The sequence below is a fragment of the Phoca vitulina genome, unplaced genomic scaffold (genome assembly GCF_004348235.1).
Source record: "Phoca vitulina isolate PV1807 unplaced genomic scaffold, GSC_HSeal_1.0 scaffold1, whole genome shotgun sequence".
Taxonomy (NCBI): domain Eukaryota; kingdom Metazoa; phylum Chordata; class Mammalia; order Carnivora; family Phocidae; genus Phoca; species Phoca vitulina.
In genome coordinates, this window is record NW_022589704.1 from 43,891,244 (window position 1) to 43,911,110 (window position 19,867).

Sequence of the window (19,867 nt, forward strand, 5' to 3'; positions counted from 1 at the left end):
TTTTTCTTCTGCTTTTTTAAGGTTTAATTTATAATCTATTTTGTAGTTCATTTTCTAGTTTTTTGAGTTAAATAGTTTGCTATTTTCATGTTTTCTAGTTTAGTAATACATGTTTAAAGCTATGAATAACTGCTGAACACACTGGTAGTTCTATCCTATAGGTCTTGGTATATAATGTTTTAATTACTATTTTGTACATAGTGTTTTAATTATTATTTTGTACAGATTCTGCCGTATCAGTTTTACTTCAATTTGTACCAAAGGTTCTTTTAAATAATTTTTGTATTTCCAAGTAGTGGAGATGATGGTTTTTATTTTGGTTATTCATTTTTGCTTAATTACATTATTATCAGAGAACCTGGTCTGGATTATTTTTAATCTCTGCAACTTACTGAGAGATTTTTTTGGGGTGGGTGCCAATATATTTAGTCAGTTGGTAAATGTCTCATGGGTTTTTAAAATAAGATTGATTTTCAGTTCACAGGATATTGATTCCATCGACTGCATCGATTCCATCCACCACATTTATTTTGCCAACCTTATTGGCTTCGTTGTTCAGGTATACCCTTACTAACTTTTGACAGCTTGATCCACGATGTGAATTAAAATGGGCTACTACTATTTCAAGTCTGATAATTTTTCCTTGTAATTCTGCAGTTCTTCTTTATGTATTTTTGTTATTATATTATGCAGTGCTTTAAGATTTATGAAAGGAATATCCTTTCTTTAAATCCTTTACCATCATAAAATTTCCATATTTGTCCTGTTTTAAACTTTCTGCCTTAAATTCAGTCTGTCTGTGATTAGTATCATGACCCCAGCTTTCTTTTTGTTAGCATTTACCTGGCATGTTTTTTCCTACTTTTTTCTTTCTAGTTTTTTAGTCATTTTGCTTTAGATCTTCCTCTTGTGTACATTATATACAGCTGATCTTTGAACAACCAGGTTTGAACTGTGCAAGTCCATTTATACAGATTTTTTTTTATAAAAACAGTGCAGTACTATAAATGTATTTTCTCTTTCTTAAGATTTTCTCCACATTTTCTTTTCTCTAGTTTCCTTTATTGAAGGAATACAGTATATAATACATTATTTGCATATAATAACATACAGAATATGTATTAATTAACTGTGTATGTTGTCAGCAAGGCTTCTGGTCAACAGTAGGCTATTAGCAGTTAAGTTTTGGGGGAGTCAAAAGTTATGTGCAGATTTTCAACTACACAGGGGTCGGTGCCTCTAGCCCTTGCATTGTTCAAGAGTCAACTGTATACCCATCTCTCACTTTACAAAATTTCATTTTATAAATTTTCATTTTTGCAAAGATTTCTAATACAAGTTAACATTAATGATATATATATACATATTGTTAGGTACTGCTGTTATTTTTGTTATTACATTTGACGGTAAGTTTAATATTTAATATTTATTAAGTACTTACTTGTCATCAGGCACTGTTCTTGGCACTTAACATTATTACCTCATTTTGTCCTCACAATGTAACCAATATTTCCATTTTGCAGATTATTAAGGAAATGAAGTTCCCCTAATTTGCCCAAAGTCAGAGAGCTTGTAGAGACTGTTTGGGCAAGAGTATTTATTTATTCATAGGTTTTGGAGAGGGGGTGTTTTATAATCGTCTTTCTAGTCTCCCATTTGTCCACTACCTCCAAGCCTGTCTCCCATGTGCATAAATCATTCCGGCTACACCCAAGAAACCTGGTTTGTCCTACAGTCCATACTCCATTCCATGATTTCACACTTGCTGAGGTGCTGTTTTATAACTATTACCCAGTGGGATCAGGCAATGTTTTGTATAAATATACTCAGTGCCTACCCACAATCAAACACTGGGTGTTCCATAAATATTTGATGAAATGAAATTCTTTTTTAAAAATTTATTTTATTTTTTTTATTAACATATAATGTATTATTTGTTTCAGGGGTACAGGTCTGTGATTCATCTCTTACACAACTCACAATGCTCACCATAGCACATACCCTCCCCAGTGTCCATTACCCAGCCACCCCAGGAATGAAATTCTAAGTAGAGTCTTTACCACACTTTTTCAAGTATTTAAATTTCACCTCTTCTCTCATCAGATTTCTCCTCTGAGTTTCAGTGTAGATGAAAAATATTAGATTTCTTCATATTTAAAACTAAGGTAGAAAATTTGAATTACAGTGGATTTAAATTCAATGTGTCATGTAAAAATGTCCAATATTTAACACAGATTTTGAGTTTCAATAATAGTAAAGCATTTGCTTTACTTATAGATTTTATTTAATACATTTCTGTATGTTCAAAAAAGAGAGAGGATATATAAAACTGAATTCAAGGTTTAAGTCCTTAGACCTTAGAAAAATTGGTAGTCCAAGTGATGTAGTTCTTAAGAGTTCCCAGCAGGGGCCAGAATGTTCATGTTAAATCTAATTAAATGAAAATGTTTTTCCTATAATTAAAGGAGGTATCTAATTTTTAAGCCAAAAAAAAAAAAAAAAAAAAAAAAAATCAGCTAGAACTCTCTATGGTTAAAATTATTAAAAACTACTGACTTATTAGTTTGAAATTTCAAGAAGGAAGTATATAATTCAAAATATTGAAAATGAGTTTAACAGAAATAGTGACATCCTATAACAAAAGGTTGGCTTCCAGTATCTGAGCAAATGAGCATTCAAAGTATGTTTAGTTAGTAGACACTAAAACTCCTATACTAATTGCCAAATGCAGGTCATTGGGTCTTTCAGTTGCCAAGCCAGACTATGGACTGGTTCCAAGAACAAAGGGCACCACTGTGGCATTGACCCAGGAAATTGAGCACTGACCTTATTTGTTAATTTTAGAACATTAAAAAAAATCTTAACTCAATATAAAAGACTTACTTGGTGCTTCAAAAGTAGTTCAATGCAAATTGCCTTTGTAAATCAAATAAGCTTTTTAAAATTTAATTCTACTTTAAGTTATGCAACCTTTCTCTGGGCCTCAGTTTCTCCATCTGTTCATAAATAGATTAGACATAATAATTTAAAATTTTTATGTTTCTAAAATTCAGAGTTTTATCCTTAGGCAAAAAGCATCATTTTTTTTTTCTTATTTCCAATTCCTGGCATAGTACCTATCATAAACCAGGTGCTAATAAGTGTTTAATGAACAAATAAATGACCAAATGAGGGCGCCTGGGTGGCTCAGTCATTAAGCGTCTGCCTTCGGCTCTGGTAATGATCCCAGGGTCCTGGGATCGAGCCCCACATCGGGCTCCCTGCTCAGCGGGAAGCCTGCTTCTCCCTCTCCCACTCCTCCTGCTTGTGTTCCTGCTCTTGCTGTGTCTCTGTCAAATAAATAAATAAAATCTTTTTAAAAAAATGACCAAATGAATACATCTGTTTGAAGAGTTCTTTCTAGGAATTTACAAAAGAATTTGGAAACAGAATGCTTCTGAAAGCCAATACTCCATGAATTATGAAAAACAATGCTTTAGGCAATTCCAAAAAAAATAAAAAAACATTTTCTGAATACTCTTGGAAGGAACTGAATTTTTCTAAGGCTATCACTACTTCCAAGACACTGATTGAGTAATAAGGGAGCTAAAATTCTTTTAAAGTGCTTTAAGACTTTACATTTTAAAATCTAAATCTAAAAAACTTAAAGAATTTATTTTTTTATTTCCAGAAACATACTCTTTATCAAATTTATTATGGTCTCCAAAGGTGCCCCAAAACAAAACCCTAAATATTTCAAGATTTTCTCTCAGGAAGTGGTTGTTTACTAGAAAGCTTAACTCAATAATAAGGGTAAGGATTTTAAAACTAAATATATGTTTTTACCAGTTTAACCTATATTGTCATCGGCTCTGGAAACCATGTGCTTGTTCTAAAGTAAACCAAAACATTGTGAAGGAAAGCAGTTATCAAAAATAATGAAAATTAACTTTTTATACTTACTATATTTCTCATTTGTAAATTTTAAAAATTTGACTTCATTAAATTTTGCAGGCAGAAGTTTGTGCCTTTTTAATCCAGGGAGGTGGGCCATGTGTGGAAGTGGGAGGCTGAACATGAGAGTGTGGGTTGTAGCAAACTGGAGAGCCCCACTGAAGACTGGTGTAACTTTCATCAGGGGGTCTGAAACATTCCTACATGCTGTCTCACTGCATGTGCATTCAACATAAACAAAAAGAAACTCTAGCTCCAGTAAAAAGGGATAAATACGTGACTCACAGACTTTTTCCAAACTAAGCCACTGTCTCAGGCAAAGAACTTAAGTAGCTATGCTTATTTGCTGTTGATAAAATAAGGTAGTTATTTGAGCCAGGTTCTCAAGCCTGAATAATGTAAAGATACCTTTCAAAGAAAAAACAATTTTTTGAAAACTCCCATGAATAAAAGTTAACCCTTATCACATTAGATGGCACTTGAAGCCAACTTGATTATAGTAAAAAAACAAAACTCAACTGTATATACTGTATTTGCAGAATATAGAAAATGAAGACATTGAGATAGTACTCAGATATAAGGTGGTTATCTGGATGACCTAGAATACCACAGAGAACTGAGTTTTATGAAATTATTTATGGAATTCGCAGATGCCCCTGGGAGCTAAGGAACTTAATTAAAGAGAACATTCTGGGAAATAGGTTGACTTCTGGCCCACCGTGGCTGTCTTACTCAAAGAGCTATGCCCCACTAGGTAAACTGAGGTGATAAACTCTATCCTAGTTTTGGGGGAAAATTCCTTCCTGCTCAGATGAGAAGAAAGGAGGTAGAGAAGTATCACTGGGAAACTTAGTCCTTTACAGAGAAGAATGCAAAGGAGAAGGTGAAGACTATGGCACATGTAATCAGTTCACAGCTCTCCCCACTAGGTCAAGGCAAAAAAGATTGTTCTACCTTTGCCTTGCTTACACACACACACACACACACACACACACACTGCTCTTTTGAGATTTCTTTTCTCTTCTCTACCTTTGATGCTCCTGAAAATCAATCTGACCTAAATATGACCTGTGTTGGGTAAGGGTCCTGGTCTTAAGGTCTTCTTCTTCTTCTTCTTTTTTTTTTTCCTGTAGGCTCCATGCCCAGCCCAACACGGAGCTTGAATTCACAACCCTGAGATCAACACCTGAGCTGAGATCAGGAGTCAGACCCTTAACCAGCTGAGCCACCCAGGAGCCCCTGTTCCTAAGGTCTTAAATAGTGGTGTCAGAGCCAGCATGGCCACTCCCTAGCAAGGTCCTCGTTAAAGTGTCTACGGGTAGTCATAATCATCAAATGCAAAAGCTCCACTGGAATGTTCAAAATGCTCATTGCTCTACCAGAGAACCACTAGAGGTGGCAAAGACACAGGGACCTATAACACCAGTCTCCCCTACCAGTTTGTGTAAGAGGGATCCCAGGAGAAAAGCTACAAACCATAGTGAGAGCAAACTAAAATCACAACCAGAGTCACTTAGAAAGACTACACATAACTAATTATACCTTTTGGAAAATTATGAAGTTGAAGTTTTTTGTATTTAAGGAGACATTCATTCATTTATTACTTTAATTATTAAGGCAATACCCTTTTTCCAATCTAATTATATGCTGGATGTTGGACCAAGAGCTAAAGACACAAAAATGAACAAAATAATTCCCTTCCTTTAAAGAGCTCATAGTCTGTTTGGGGGATGGAGGAGTAGAGGCAGAAAGACAAGTAAGGGGGAAAAAGCAAGCAACTGAGAATTGTAATAATAGACATGGGCACAACCTATACAAAGTTAGCACTAAGACTTCGAGTCAAGCATCTTTTTTTTAATGGAAAAATAAGGAAGCTAACTTATAACTATTTTTGATTCTCTGTATTTCAAATCTGTATAAAATAAACTGGAGTTCCTACTTTGGAAAGGAAAGGAGAAATCGCATTTTGAAGTTTTTCTTTTCTTTTTTTTTTTTAAAGATTTATTTATTCACTTGAGAGAGAGAAAGAGTGGGGGAGAGGCAGATGAAGAGGGAGAGAGAGACTCCTCAAGCAGACTCCTCACTGAGTGTGGAGCACCATGCAGGGCGCGATCCCAGAACTCTGAGATTATGACCCAAGGCAGCCGAAATCAAGAGCCACTCAGGCACCCCACATTTTGAAGTTTTTCTGAGTTAATTCTACCTCTAAAGGACAGTAGAATGCAGAAACTTTATTACCTGGGACATTATGATGAAGCATTGCCATAATATGAATATTATCATCTCAAGACTGACCTGAAGACCATCTACAAAACATCCTTCAAGACCACAGATTTCAGCCTATACCCTAGAACTGACAAATGTGAACATGTCCTCTTGATATCCTCAAGTTGGTAGTTGGTGATTATAATAGAGTAATATTTATATTTCTGCTCTTGGCTATAATTATGTGTCAAAAAATAAATACACAATGTTTAAAAATTACCATATTTGATTTCTCATTCAGAGCACAGATACAGGTATTAGGAGGAAGGGACTTCAAGTTATAGGGAAAAAATATTCGGTTAAAGTAGTATAAACATTATTACTTGGGGCATGGTTCTGAAAGTGTGGTCTGGGAAGTCCTGGAGTGGAGACCCTTTCAGAGAGTCTGTGAAGTAAAAACTATTTTCATAACAATGCTAAGATGTTTTTTGCTACTCTCGTTTTTTCTTTTGTGTACAGCGGGGTTTCCCAGAGGCTCCACAATGTGTGACAACATCATCACTCTCAGCAAATACAATATATGCTTGTGTATACCTATATTCTAAAATTTCTCATTTTAAATTTGTAATGTGTTAAATATTGATAAATATGACCAATACAAACAAAAGCTTTTGAGGATCCTATATAATATTTAAGAGTATAAAAGAATCTTGAGAACAAAAAATTTGAGAATTACTGCATTGGGGATAAATCTCCACTGAAAGGGCACAACTAATCAAATCTCATAGTTTACATAAAGAAACAAAACTATAGGTTTCATGAAGACAGTAACAATCTCAGTCTGGAGCATCGTTGTCTCCTCAGACTCTAGCACAGTATCAGGCACATGTAGGCATTAGAATATTTCATAAAATAATAAATGAATTAATACATACATATATACATATGTACATACATAGATTCATAAATGAAGGCTTTGCTAATCGACTTATTCAAGGTCACACAAAACTCAGCAGCAATGCCAGATTTCAGGTCTCCTATCTTCTATTCCTATACTGTTGGTCCCTAGCTCAAGAATACTTTTGTTTCTGTTAATTTTTGTTCCAATCTATTGAAAGCATGAGTAATCGGATATCAAAGTGGGACAATTACCTTCTCATGCTGCTGTGTGAGTTGAGCACTTATATGGTCTTTTTCTGGGCTTAAGCAAAATTAGCATGGAGTGACACCAAAGGGCTGTCATTAGGAAATGACAAGAACGATCACATAAAATATCTTTCTGGTTTTTTCCCCCACAATAGAGTTGAATTTTTCATGATCCATTCTAATTCCTAGTCTCCTCCTCCCTTCTGTGGCCACATCATTAAACTGTGGCAAACCTTTATATTAGTGTACTCAGTAGTTCCCAGACTGTAAAGAGTAAAACCATAAACATTTTCGGGGAAATATGCTTTGTATTCTCAAAGTTGTTTTGCAACACCCCCTGGTATTTGTAACAGAGATGAGAGAAGTTTGCTTGCGATCTTACTCATGGTCACAGAAATGTAAGGCCCACCCAGTACAAAGAAGAACAGCAGAAAGAAAAACACAAGTCTTGTAAAGTACTGCATTAACCACCTAAATTTGGACTCCATGAGAAACTGTTTTTAAAGATGGCCAACGTAAGAAAAAGCCAACAAGCTGGCGGACCAAGTTCTCCCAGTCAGCCAAAAGGAATTCTTCTCTACTCACTCATCCTAATTACACACTGTCCTGTCTCCTTCATGAAAGTGGCCAAAGCCAGGCCATCGGCAGTCAGAACACAGTGAAGGTTCCTACAGCTGGTGAACCTTCCTGCTCTGGGGCCTCGGGGAGGTTGCAATCACTGCCACTGGAGAAGCAATATATGTTCTCAAAATTTCTTCAGTACCTCTTAACTCACCCAATACTGATCTCTAGAGAGGTTGATTAGATACAGTTGGTTCTCATTCACAGCACTTATGTTCTATAAAGCCACGGCCAGCACTGAACCATTGCTCCTAGAGGAAATACAACGTTACATTCCTGTGAGCCTCTGGTCACAACATTGTTATCAATCAATCAATATATAACCTTATCTGTTTAAAAATATCTTATCTAATATATATTGTGGATTCACTGACATTGAACTCGCAGCCAACAGACTAACTCAAGCCTGAGTAGAGCTCATCTAACACATATATTTTTCCATAAGGAAATTTTTTTCTAAGACATTGCAACTTTCTTAAAAAAAAAAAAACTCTAAAAAAAAACCCCTAGTAAAATATATATAACATAAAATTGACCACTGAACCATTTTTAAGTGTATAGTTCAGTGGCATTAAGTACATTTACATTTTGTGCAGCCATCATCAACATCTATATCCAGAACATTTTTATCTTCCCAAATTGAAACTCTATACCTATCAAATAGTAGCTCCCCCCCCTCAACCGCTCCTCGAAGTCCCTGGCAACCACCATTCTACTTTCCATCACAGCCTTCTTGTACTTAGGAGCAAAGCACTTTAGCACTATGCACTGGGGACCAATTTAAACAGAATTGGCCAAGAAAAGCCCACCGACCAAAAATGCAAAAAAACATGGTACTAAGTAGATTGTAAAAAGGGTACTTATTTACAGTATGAGAGCTGAAACAAGGCAGAGCTTTGCCTTGTCTGACCTCAGTTGGGAACCTGTGTGTCGGAAGATTCATATTTTTTACCATTCTGCCCATGTGCATGAGTGACCACAAAATCATCCTGCATATTGATTTTGGGGGTTAAAAATAAATTTTAGCAAGTAGGCAAATTTGCAAATATGGAACCCATGAATGATGAGCATTGGCTATATGTGGAAATGATAACCTTTGTTTACTTTATTCTAGGTAGTAAGAATAAAGAGCTGAAATATGCCAGTAATAGGGCTACCTTACGAAATTTTAGTCTCTGTGAATTGGTAACTGGCAGCTACAACCTAAAGCAGTTTTAGTTCATGGGGAGGATATATTTAAGCATGATCTCACACCTCTCTGCAGGAAACAAAGACTGAGCACTCAAGTAACACTTATCAATCACTTACTATATGACAGGCACTATATTCAGCAATTTACATGCATTATTAAATTACATCCCCCCAAAGCTCTATGAGGAATCTGAAGGTCAGAGAAGTTAAGGACCTCATCCATTATCAGTAGTTAGAAATGGCAACATTGAGACTTGAACTCAGGTCCACCTGATTCCAGAGCCCGAGTTCCCAACTGCTATGCAAATCTAATCAAGTTAAAAAAAAAAAAAAGTTTGACTTACTCAGAAGTGTATAGGAGCATATGTTACAATATTTATAACATTGCCAGGATTTATACATAGAAAAATAAATTTACCAAATAAAACTTTATAAGCCTGATCTAATATTTTTCCACAATAAAGAGTATCTGAAATCCTTCAGGGCATTTGGTTTGTGTCTGGTTTTCCTTAATCTTTAATGATGGGCAAATCTAATGCATTATGTAAGGCCATTTTTTCTCAAGAGATGTAGATACCTCTTAAGAATTTGATGAAAATGCATTAACTTTTCAGGCTACTGAGTTGCATTTTAGTGCACTGAGGCAGTAAATTAGTGTACAATGTGCAAAAGTGGTAGTGACCTAAAAAATAAATATTTGATATGAGCCACTGCATTCTCTTGGGGGGGGGGGGTGCGGCAGAATAATGGATTAACTCTCCTAGGAGTCCTTAGCTTCCCAAAAAGGAGTAGGAAGAAGAAATCTCCTGTGGCCTGGAAACAGCTTGTTTCTCACTGGTTATGTTTGCTTAGCTCTTTAACTGTTCAACTGATTAGATCTCCTGGCTCCCAAAGCTAAGGTTGAGAGTTTGATCCCTACACAGGCCACTTAAATTTGGAGAACAAAAAGCTCCATTCTCTGCTCCCAGACCTTACCCCAAATCCCTGCCAGGTGTCTGCCCTCTGGTCAAAATGAGAAACTGGCAAAGGGGTGCAAACCAATTATAGTATTGGGGGACAAAAAATGGACACCCCTTTATAATGGTGATCTTTTACTTGTATGTGCACACAGTATTTTGACATAATTTATGGAGAATAAATACTATGCTTTTTACTTTTATCAATGGAAATCTGAGGCAAACTGTAGTAAGTGCTGCATTGCCAGTCATAAAACCCATTATCTCCTTATTCTAAGTTCAGAGATTTTTCTACAGCTGACATTATCCTCTTGGTAATAAACAATGAAGAAACAGATCTTCTGAGTAATATTAATCTGCAACTTTAGAATAGGAAATAACAATAATAATCGGCCAAAAAGTGAGCACAATTTTTATATTAGTAAAAAACATTAAATTATTTCAAAATAATTCCACGTGTAATATAACATAATAATAAGTTGATTTTTAACATGACCTAAGAATTTAATCAGGAAAACAAGTTTCTCAAATTATAGCTGAAAATCTTTTACTAGTAGCACAATCTTACCTTTTCTTTTAATTCAGGTCTTCCTTATTTAAATTCATATTTCCCTAATTACACAGCACTAAACATAATTTAATAAAATAAATAAAATTCTTTTTCCTTCAAATACCTGCCTAAATAATAGATAATCATTTTAACTTTTGAGGAAGCAATATTTCAACTTTTTAAGTATGAAGTGTAAAACTAAGATTTACTTATTTAAATTACAACTTGAGTTTCACATATAAAGATTAATAAGATTTAAGTGTACTTTCTATTATTGTTAACATAGACTTTAATTCTTCAAATGTCACATATATCTTTCATTATTTGTAGATTTATTTTTTTTATGAAGTAGTCGAATGAATCAGCTCACCCTTGACTGTAACAAAATACTGTTTGGTGACTTGTGACAGACAGGGTTTTAACCTCTGACAGCGAGATTCATTGTGGAGCAAGAGCCAATCATAGATCCTGACGACACTTGTCTCATCAAAGTTGGAATATAAAAAGCCACTTGGAATACAGTATAAAAGATTCACTGGTGTGGCAAGTTGTCTCTCAGACTGTACAGGCATTAAAATTTTGCTTGGCATTACTCAAAAGCAAAACAAAAGTAAAAGGAAGAAATAAGAACAAGGAAAAAGATTGTACTGATTTTAAAATCATGCAGAAACTGCAAATCTATGTTTATATTTACCTGTTTATGCTGATTGTTGCTGGTCCAGTGGATCTAAATGAGAACAGTGAGCAAAAAGAAAATGTGGAAAAAGAGGGGCTGTGTAATGCATGTACTTGGAGACAAAACACTAAATCTTCGAGAATAGAAGCCATAAAAATTCAAATCCTCAGTAAACTTCGTCTGGAAACAGCTCCTAACATCAGCAAAGATGCTATAAGACAACTTTTGCCCAAAGCTCCTCCACTCCGGGAACTGATTGATCAGTACGATGTCCAGAGAGATGACAGCAGTGATGGCTCTTTGGAAGATGATGATTACCACGCTACGACCGAAACGATCATTACCATGCCCACCGAGTGTGAGTAGCCCTCTTAGTGTATATCAGCAATTCTGCTGACTGTGGTTCTAGTGTTTATGAGAAACAGATCTATTTTCAGGCTCTTTTAACAAGCTGTTGGCTTGTATGTAAGTAGGAAGGAAGAGTTTCTCTTTTTCAAGATTTCATGAGAAATATACTAATGAGACTGAAATCTGCTGCATTATTTGTTTTGTTGGAGAGCTAAAAAGCCAAAAGGAAATAAAAATTAAATGCTTGCATGGCACTCATGTTTAGTTTAATCTGACAAATATAACATGCTTATGATTTCACAGCTGAGTACCACCAAGGCAACGACTGGGAGATACTACAAGCAATGTTAAAACCTTACATGAATTTTCATAATTGCATTTAGTTGCCTGAAATATGCATTTGTAATAACAAGGTTTTTTTCCCTCTAATAATAGAGAAAGGTCTTCCTTTGAGCATTTGCAAAATGCCTAGAATGACTTCCGTTATTCAAAACTATTTCTCACAGTGTTTTTATGTTCTTCACAAATTATAATATTTAATCTTGAAAGCTATGACACTGGAGAATATAAAAAAATGTTTTAAAAAATTTAATATATTAGGAAGACCAATGATGAAGTAAACATAGCATAATGATAATCATGAGCTAATTATCAGGAAATGCCTGGGAAATAAACATTTTAATTAAATAGGTTATGGCTCACAGAGTCCCACTTATACCTTGACCATGGCACAATTGTTGAGAGTCCCCGGTGTGCCTATTTCCAGGCAGGCACATTGCTTAATAACCCTCTAAAATATTGTTTTAGTCTCATAAGAGGGAGGAAGCTATTACCTATAGTATCTACCTTGCTTCTGAAAGATAATAGATTTCATACCATTCCTGTTGCAGTCACTTCAAAACTATACTCAAGGAAAGGCAGAAAGGCACCTTAACAGAGAAGGCAAGACAAGAAAGATTTCATACTCTGTGGTCTTGCTTTAAACAGTGCTTTTTACACTTTAAACCGGACTCGGAACAGCTTCAAATATTGTTTTCCTTATTAGGTAATCACGTTATAATGCAACAAATAATTTTCCTTTAAGACTCTACTATCAAACAGTCCTGGAGGAGATTTCCCTTATTTGTAAACAATCTTGGAAAAACAAAAGGAAAGAAACTGCTAGTGCTTCTGCTTACAATGACAACCTGTCTCTAAAGACAGTATTTTCTAACTTTTGAGATAGCTGGAATGTAACATTCACATTTTTGTGCTAATTACCTGATTTGTTTTGTTCCTTTAGGGTTATTCCAGAGCCAAAACATAACAGATGTGCTATATTTTCTACTAATTCCCCAGGCTCAGTTAGTTGCTCAGTGTGTCTTGTCCCCAGGTAATTCAGGCCTGGGGGAAGGGTTCCTTCTTCCAGACTGACTGGTACAGCTGCTCCGTAAGTGTAACTACTCAGATTCCCAAAGAATTCTAAGTGGATGTTCCTCCACGGTGTCTCTTGTTCTCTCTAATCATCATCATTTTAAAATTTCATCCACTGTTCATTCTTTCATAGAATTCTCCTTAGTCCACGGTTCTCTGGAGAGGGAGTAGATTCCTCATAAAGAGCTGAAAAAATATATATCTAAAAAATTCTGAAAAGCTGGAGTAATTATTTTCTTTGATATTTTTCTGAATTATGAATGAAATTCTGCATGGCTTTTCACTTTAAAATATGCATTTACTATTCCAGTGGAAAAAAATGCTTACCAATTAATATAAAGGGACTTGTTCATTTTTTATGAGAAATAATTTCAATACCTATTTTTCTTTTCTTATTCATTTATAGCTGATCTTCTCACGCAGGTGGAAGGAAACCCCAAATGTTGCTTCTTTAAATTTAGCTCTAAAATACAATATAATAAAGTAGTAAAGGCCCAACTGTGGATATATCTGAGACCCGTCAAGACTCCTACAACAGTGTTTGTGCAAATCCTGAGACTCATCAAACCCATGAAAGACGGTACAAGGTATACTGGAATCCGATCTCTGAAACTTGACATGAACCCAGGCACTGGTATTTGGCAGAGCATTGATGTGAAGACAGTGTTGCAAAATTGGCTCAAACAGCCTGAATCCAACTTAGGCATTGAAATCAAAGCTTTAGATGAGAATGGTCATGATCTTGCTGTAACCTTCCCGGGACCAGGAGAAGATGGGCTGGTAAGTGATAACTGAAAATAACATCTAACAACAAACATTGTTACGTTTTAATTCATCATGTGAATGAATAATAGTGGAAAAAATCACTACCCATTTCCTATGCTTATAAGCCAGACAAAGGTATCTTATCCCTATGGTAGCCCTGTACCCAATAAAAGTAGGTGTCTAATTTCATATCCTATGAAACACGCTCTTGATACTTTTATTTTGCATGAAGATTAAAAAAACAGTTATGCCATAGTCCTTAACTTCTGAGGGAGTTCTTTTGAATTGGAGATGAAATATAAAGTGCTTTTCACTGATATGCTACATGATTACATGAATAAAAACATGAAATCTTCATAGTGGATTCTACTACATATCCAACAAATTAAAACATTTTTTTCCTCAGAAGAATGCCAAATGTGTTGAAATTTTTTGGATTAAATAAGCAGAAAAAACAAACTTGAAAAATTATAATGAAAATAAAATGCTTTTATTTATAGCAGTTAACTAAGTACGATATGTTTAGGCTTACATCTTATTAAATATACAATACTTAAGGTCCCTCGTGATAAATATGTTTACTATTTTGCAGACTGTTTATGCACTAATGTATATGTAGATTACTTTGTGAATTACCCCTAATAAAATTTAAATTTCCAGCTTAGTTAACCTTTGTCACCTAGCTTATTTCTAAGCTGCCTTACCATTTTTGTGCAAGAGTTTACTTAGGTAATGCCAACTAATTTAATATCAGGCCAAGCAGATGACAATACTTTACATATTATAAAAATTTATAAAAACCATTTTAAATCCTAGTATAAATTTAGAGTTACTCTTCTGGCTTACCTGTGCTTTCCCAAACTTACTTAATATGACCATACATTTTGCTTCCATCTATTGACATAATTTAGAACAAAAGATTATACTTGCAAACAATAAATGTTATCCTTTTAGTTCTTAAAGGCTCTTGGTTATAAAGAGTCTATAATCAGTAAGTCAGTCTACTTTGAATAAAAACATATTCTTTAGAAGATTACATAATTTTCCAAATGATTAATTTTTCTTTGAATATGCTACATAAAATGTGATTGACTCACAAAATGATGCTATTTTTTATAATATTAAATAACAATAATTACCAGGTCTATTTTGATTTTGATATAGGATAAAAACTATTATTAATTATTTAAGAAAGTATTCTTTTTTTACAGATAGCATTTTAATGATCAAAGTTGGTAATGTGACAACTTTTAGGTATTATTAAACAGATTATTATTAAACAAATTAAACATAATTATTAATGACACATTCCTCAGATTTTTCCATATAAAAGGAAAAGTCTCAAATGTATTAAAAGACTGGGGCAAGGGAGGAACTAGCAAATTATTGTTTAAATACATGAACAGAAACATTTTTCAGTGAAAGACTAAAATGAAATAATATTGTATCTTCTGATTCTGTTCCTTGCTCTCTTAAGAGTTTTTCTTTCCAACTCAATATGCATACCACTACTTTCATTACCCTACCTTTCTTTTTCCTATTACAATCCATATAGTGTTGGGAGGTAACTATTTGCTCTGGTTTTAATAGCCAATTCTCCCCAAGTATAGATCTAGGGAACAGAGGATGGATGAGTATACCTATTCCTCCAGGAGTCATCAGACATGTTTAGCCAACATATTTCATCAGGAAGAGAGAGAACTAACCTCTTCCTTCCTCCATCCTGTCTTCCCTCCTCTTCCCCTCTCCTCGCTCCGTCCCTTTATTCCCATAAATATTGTCAGAGCATCTATTACGTGCCAGGAAGCTGGGGAAAACAGAAATTAAAAAGACATAGGTCTGACCACAGGGAATTAGAATTGCTGCTATATTCTTATGAGCCATAAGGGAAGAATCAAGCCTAGTGCAAATTAAAATTCCTTAATGCTGTGTCTTTAAAAAATAAATGTGGCATAAGCAAAATGATTAGTTTCTTCAATAATGACTTGAGGTAGGAAAGTGTTCCGGGACCTCTTCATATTATTGATTGTTTTTTTCCTTTTCACACAGAATCCATTTTTAGAAGTCAAGGTGACAGACACACCAAAAAGATCCAGAAGAGATTTTGGGCTTGATTGTGATGAGCACTCAACAGAATCTCGGTGCTGTCGTTACCCTCTAACTGTGGACTTTGAAGCTTTTGGATGGGATTGGATTATTGCACCCAAAAGATATAAGGCCAATTACTGCTCTGGAGAGTGTGAATTTGTGTTTTTACAAAAGTATCCTCATACTCATCTTGTACACCAAGCAAACCCCAGAGGTTCAGCAGGCCCCTGCTGTACTCCCACAAAGATGTCTCCAATTAATATGCTATATTTTAATGGCAAAGAACAAATAATATATGGGAAAATTCCAGCCATGGTAGTAGATCGCTGTGGGTGCTCATGAGATTTATATTTGGTTCATAACTTCCTAAAACATGGAAGGCCTTCCCCTCAACAATTTTGAAACTGTGAAATTATATACCACAGGCTATAAGCCTAGAGTATGCTACAGTCACTTAAGCATAAGCTCAGTATATGGACTAAAAGAGAGAAGATATGCAATGGTTGCCATTTAACCATCAAAATAAATCATACAATAAAAAGTCTTACTGATTTCCAGAGTTTTTGAACAAGGAGATCAAATTACATTTATGTTCATATATATTACAACATATCCAGGTAAATGAAAGCAATTCTCCTTGTGTTCTGGTGAATTAAAGGAGTACGCTTTAAAGCCTATTTCTTTACAGTATCATTTAATATCTACAGAAAAATCTATATGTAGTATTGGTAAAATGTAGGATTGTTACATACCATCATTTGAATCATCCTTAAACACTTGAATTTTTATTGTATAATAGCATACTTGGTAAGATGAAATTCCACAAAAATAGGGATGGTACACCATTTGCAAGTCCCCATCCCTATTATGATCTGTACAGTACATTAACAATCCATGCCAATGGTGCTAATACAATACGCTGAATGGCTGATATTACCAGGTTTATCAAATAAAAAAACATTCAGTAAAATAATAAGTTTCTCCTTTCTTAAGGTGCATTTTCATACACCTCCAAATGGGGAATGGATTTTCTTTAATGAAAGAAGAATCATTTTTCTAGAGGTCAGCATTCAATTCTGTAGCATACTTGAAGAAACTGCATTATCTTAAAAGGCAGCCAAAAAGTATTCATTTTTAATCAGGATTTCAAAATTACAGCCTGCCTTTGCAACACTGCAGTTTTTATGATAAAATAATGGAAATGACTGATTCTATCAATATTGTATAAAAAGACTTTGAAACAATTGCATTTATATAATATGTATACAATATTGTTTTGTAAATAAGTGTCTCCTTTTTTATTTACTTTGGTATATTTTTACGATAAGCACATTTCAAATTAAGTATTAAGGCACAAAGACATGTCATGTATCACAGAAAAGCAACTGCTTATATTTCAGAGCAAATTAGCAGATTAAATAGTGGTCTTAAAACTCCATATGCTAATGGTTAGATGGTTATATTGCAATTATTTTATATTTTTTTTACATTATTAACATTCACTTATGGATTCATGATGGCTGTATCATGTGAATGTGAAATTTCAATGGTTTACTGTCATTGTATTCAAATCTCAACGTTCCATTATTTTAATACTTATAAATATTATTAAACATACCAAAATGATTTAACTCTATTATCTGAAATGCAAAATAATAAACTGATGATATCGTAACAAGAATTGTTAATTTTATTTTATAATTTGATAATGAATATATTTCTGCATATATTTACTTCTATTTTGTAAATCAGGATTTTGTTAATCAAATTCATTGTACTTATGACTAAGTGAAATTATTTCTTATGCCTAATGTGTAGAAACAATATAAATTATATTAAAGTGTTTTCACCTTTTTTGAAAGACACAACAGTTTTATGTTATAATGACTAATTCTGGATTTCTGACTTCACTTTACTATAAAAGTATAATGGTTTAGCATAAAAGTTTGGTTTGGGAATTTTAGCTCTGCTACTGGAGTTCTCATGAGTGAAATTCCTGTTAAATTGGTTCTGGTCAAGTTGTTTTAAATATACGAAAGCAAGGACTAGTTATATTTGTTTCATTTCTCTTTATCTTGACCTGAAAACTATTTATATGTTTTCATAGGTTCAATTTCCAAATGCATTGCAGTTGGCAAGGGTATATAGTCCTAGAGTTACAAGTTCTAAAGAAACCACAGGGACACTGGGAAGCTGCATTTTTTTTCTTAGCATTTAATGACACTGGCACATTTATCTGAGCTTTGGGGGCAGGAATTTTCAAATTGAATTGAAAAGCAATTATAAAGTATCTAGAAATCCTTAAGGGTAACATTGTATATAATGTCTATGAAGTGGACTCTCTTCACTACCCCTTATCAGTTTAGTAACTTAGCTATGAAGTGGTCACTAAATCTAATGGAAGAGGTTGTTAAAATTCTATCTAGTATATGGTTTCTAAATAAGTAATTTATAATTAACATAAATGTAATGTTTAACCATCAATGATATTACAGCACTTTACACTCATACAAACTAAGTGTAGTACTTTTTCTAGTTTTAATACTGATACATTTAACATTGACAAGTCTGGAACTGTAAGAGGGTTGTCCCTGTGAGTGAAGGACCAACTACGGGGATGAGGTGAGGCCACTTTGAATTACACACACTAGAAACTACTTCTAGGGCCATGAATATACCTGATCCAAAAGTCTGGGTCAATAGGCCCATTAACATACCTTAGGCTCTGGAGGACAAATAACTGGGGACCTTGACCTCTATGGTGTGAGGAAGGAACACCCTCATTTTCTAAGGACCCTGTCACAGGACTCCCTAATCTTTATACTCACCATTCCCATGCAGCCCCAGGATCCCATCACCAACTTCACCATGTAGGAGCCCTCTTTGAAACCCATATGACCATGAAAGAAAGCATCAGGTCCAATCTCTTTTGTGACAGGACTTAGGCATTTCCTTTTCTATTTTACCTAGGTCCCAGAAATGGCATCATCACTCATCACTTTCTTTTAAGCACCCCAAGAATATTCACTTATGATATCATACTAATTCTGAGATTTTCAGAAAACATCATGTAAAGTTCAATGTGGTACATCAGGTTTAATATTCTGACTGTTTTGTAATACTTCCCACAAATCTATACTAGTTAAAAATACATACATAAATATGAAAAGAAAAACTCTCCCAAACTCTACACTTTTTTAAAAAAGATTTTTATTTATTTATTTATTTGTCAGAAAGGGAGAGAGAGAGAGTGAGCACAAGCAGGGGGAGCGGCAGGCAGAGGGAGAAGCAGGCTCCCTACTGAGCAAGGGGCCCAACATGGGAAGCAATCTCAGGACCCCAGGATCCTAATCTGAGCCAAAGGCAGACGCTTAACCAACTGAGCCACCCAGGTGTCCTTACTCTACTCTTTTTGTATTCAATTTGGTTTTTGCACTTTTGCATAGGACCTTATTTTCTTAAAAGAAGAAGGCAGTAATTTGATATTGGTAGTAATTAAATTAGAACTAAATTATTCTAGCCCAAAAATGAGAACAAATTTATTTCACTTTAAACCATGACAGACACATTTTAGGATATCAATCACCCTTTTGGAATCTGTTGAAAACTAAAGACAGTTCACCAGAAGAAATAAAACTCACAACTTTGCATATAATTTCAGGGAATTTAGGGCCTTCCTAGAGTGCATTCATAGAACCTAATTTACAAACTCTTGTATTTTCTTCTTAAGACAAAAATTATTTTTTATGAAATAATACAATATATTTATAAAGACTGCTTCCCAATTAATGAGCTTTATTCATTAAACAATTTGAGTGTTGCTAAAGGAAAATAAATTTCAAATCAGCCTGGATGTCTTAACATGGCTAAAACCCTTACTATATACCAAAACATTTTGTTCTTAAAGATCACCCAATCACCAACTGGCAACTCTGTGATAGATTAAACTAGACAACTAAATAAAAAGGACTTCAA

The 19,867-nt window shown here is 34.4% G+C and overlaps 1 protein-coding gene across 1 annotated transcript; it reads left to right on the forward strand.

Annotated features, from left to right (window-relative positions):
• The first annotated feature begins 11,157 nt into the window (after positions 1–11,157).
• MSTN (myostatin) lies at positions 11,158–16,498 on the forward strand. The gene is made up of 3 exons (XM_032417983.1): positions 11,158–11,636; positions 13,446–13,819; positions 15,854–16,498. Exons 1-3 carry the CDS (start codon positions 11,264–11,266, stop codon positions 16,232–16,234), a joined length of 1,128 nt encoding a protein of 375 aa, XP_032273874.1. The 5' UTR covers positions 11,158–11,263; the 3' UTR covers positions 16,235–16,498.
• Positions 16,499–19,867: the final 3,369 nt, after the last annotated feature.

What these genes read in the sequence shown, in the direction of transcription:
- MSTN (XM_032417983.1), top strand. Translation starts at nt 11,264, where the DNA reads ATGCAGAAACTGCAAATCTATGTTTATATTTACCTGTTTATGCTGATT. An exon ending in CATTACCATGCCCACCGAGT is followed by an intron (nt 11,637 to 13,445) that starts GTGAGTAGCCCT and finishes ATTCATTTATAG; the next exon opens with CTGATCTTCTCACGCAGGTG. An exon ending in GACCAGGAGAAGATGGGCTG is followed by an intron (nt 13,820 to 15,853) that starts GTAAGTGATAAC and finishes CTTTTCACACAG; the next exon opens with AATCCATTTTTAGAAGTCAA.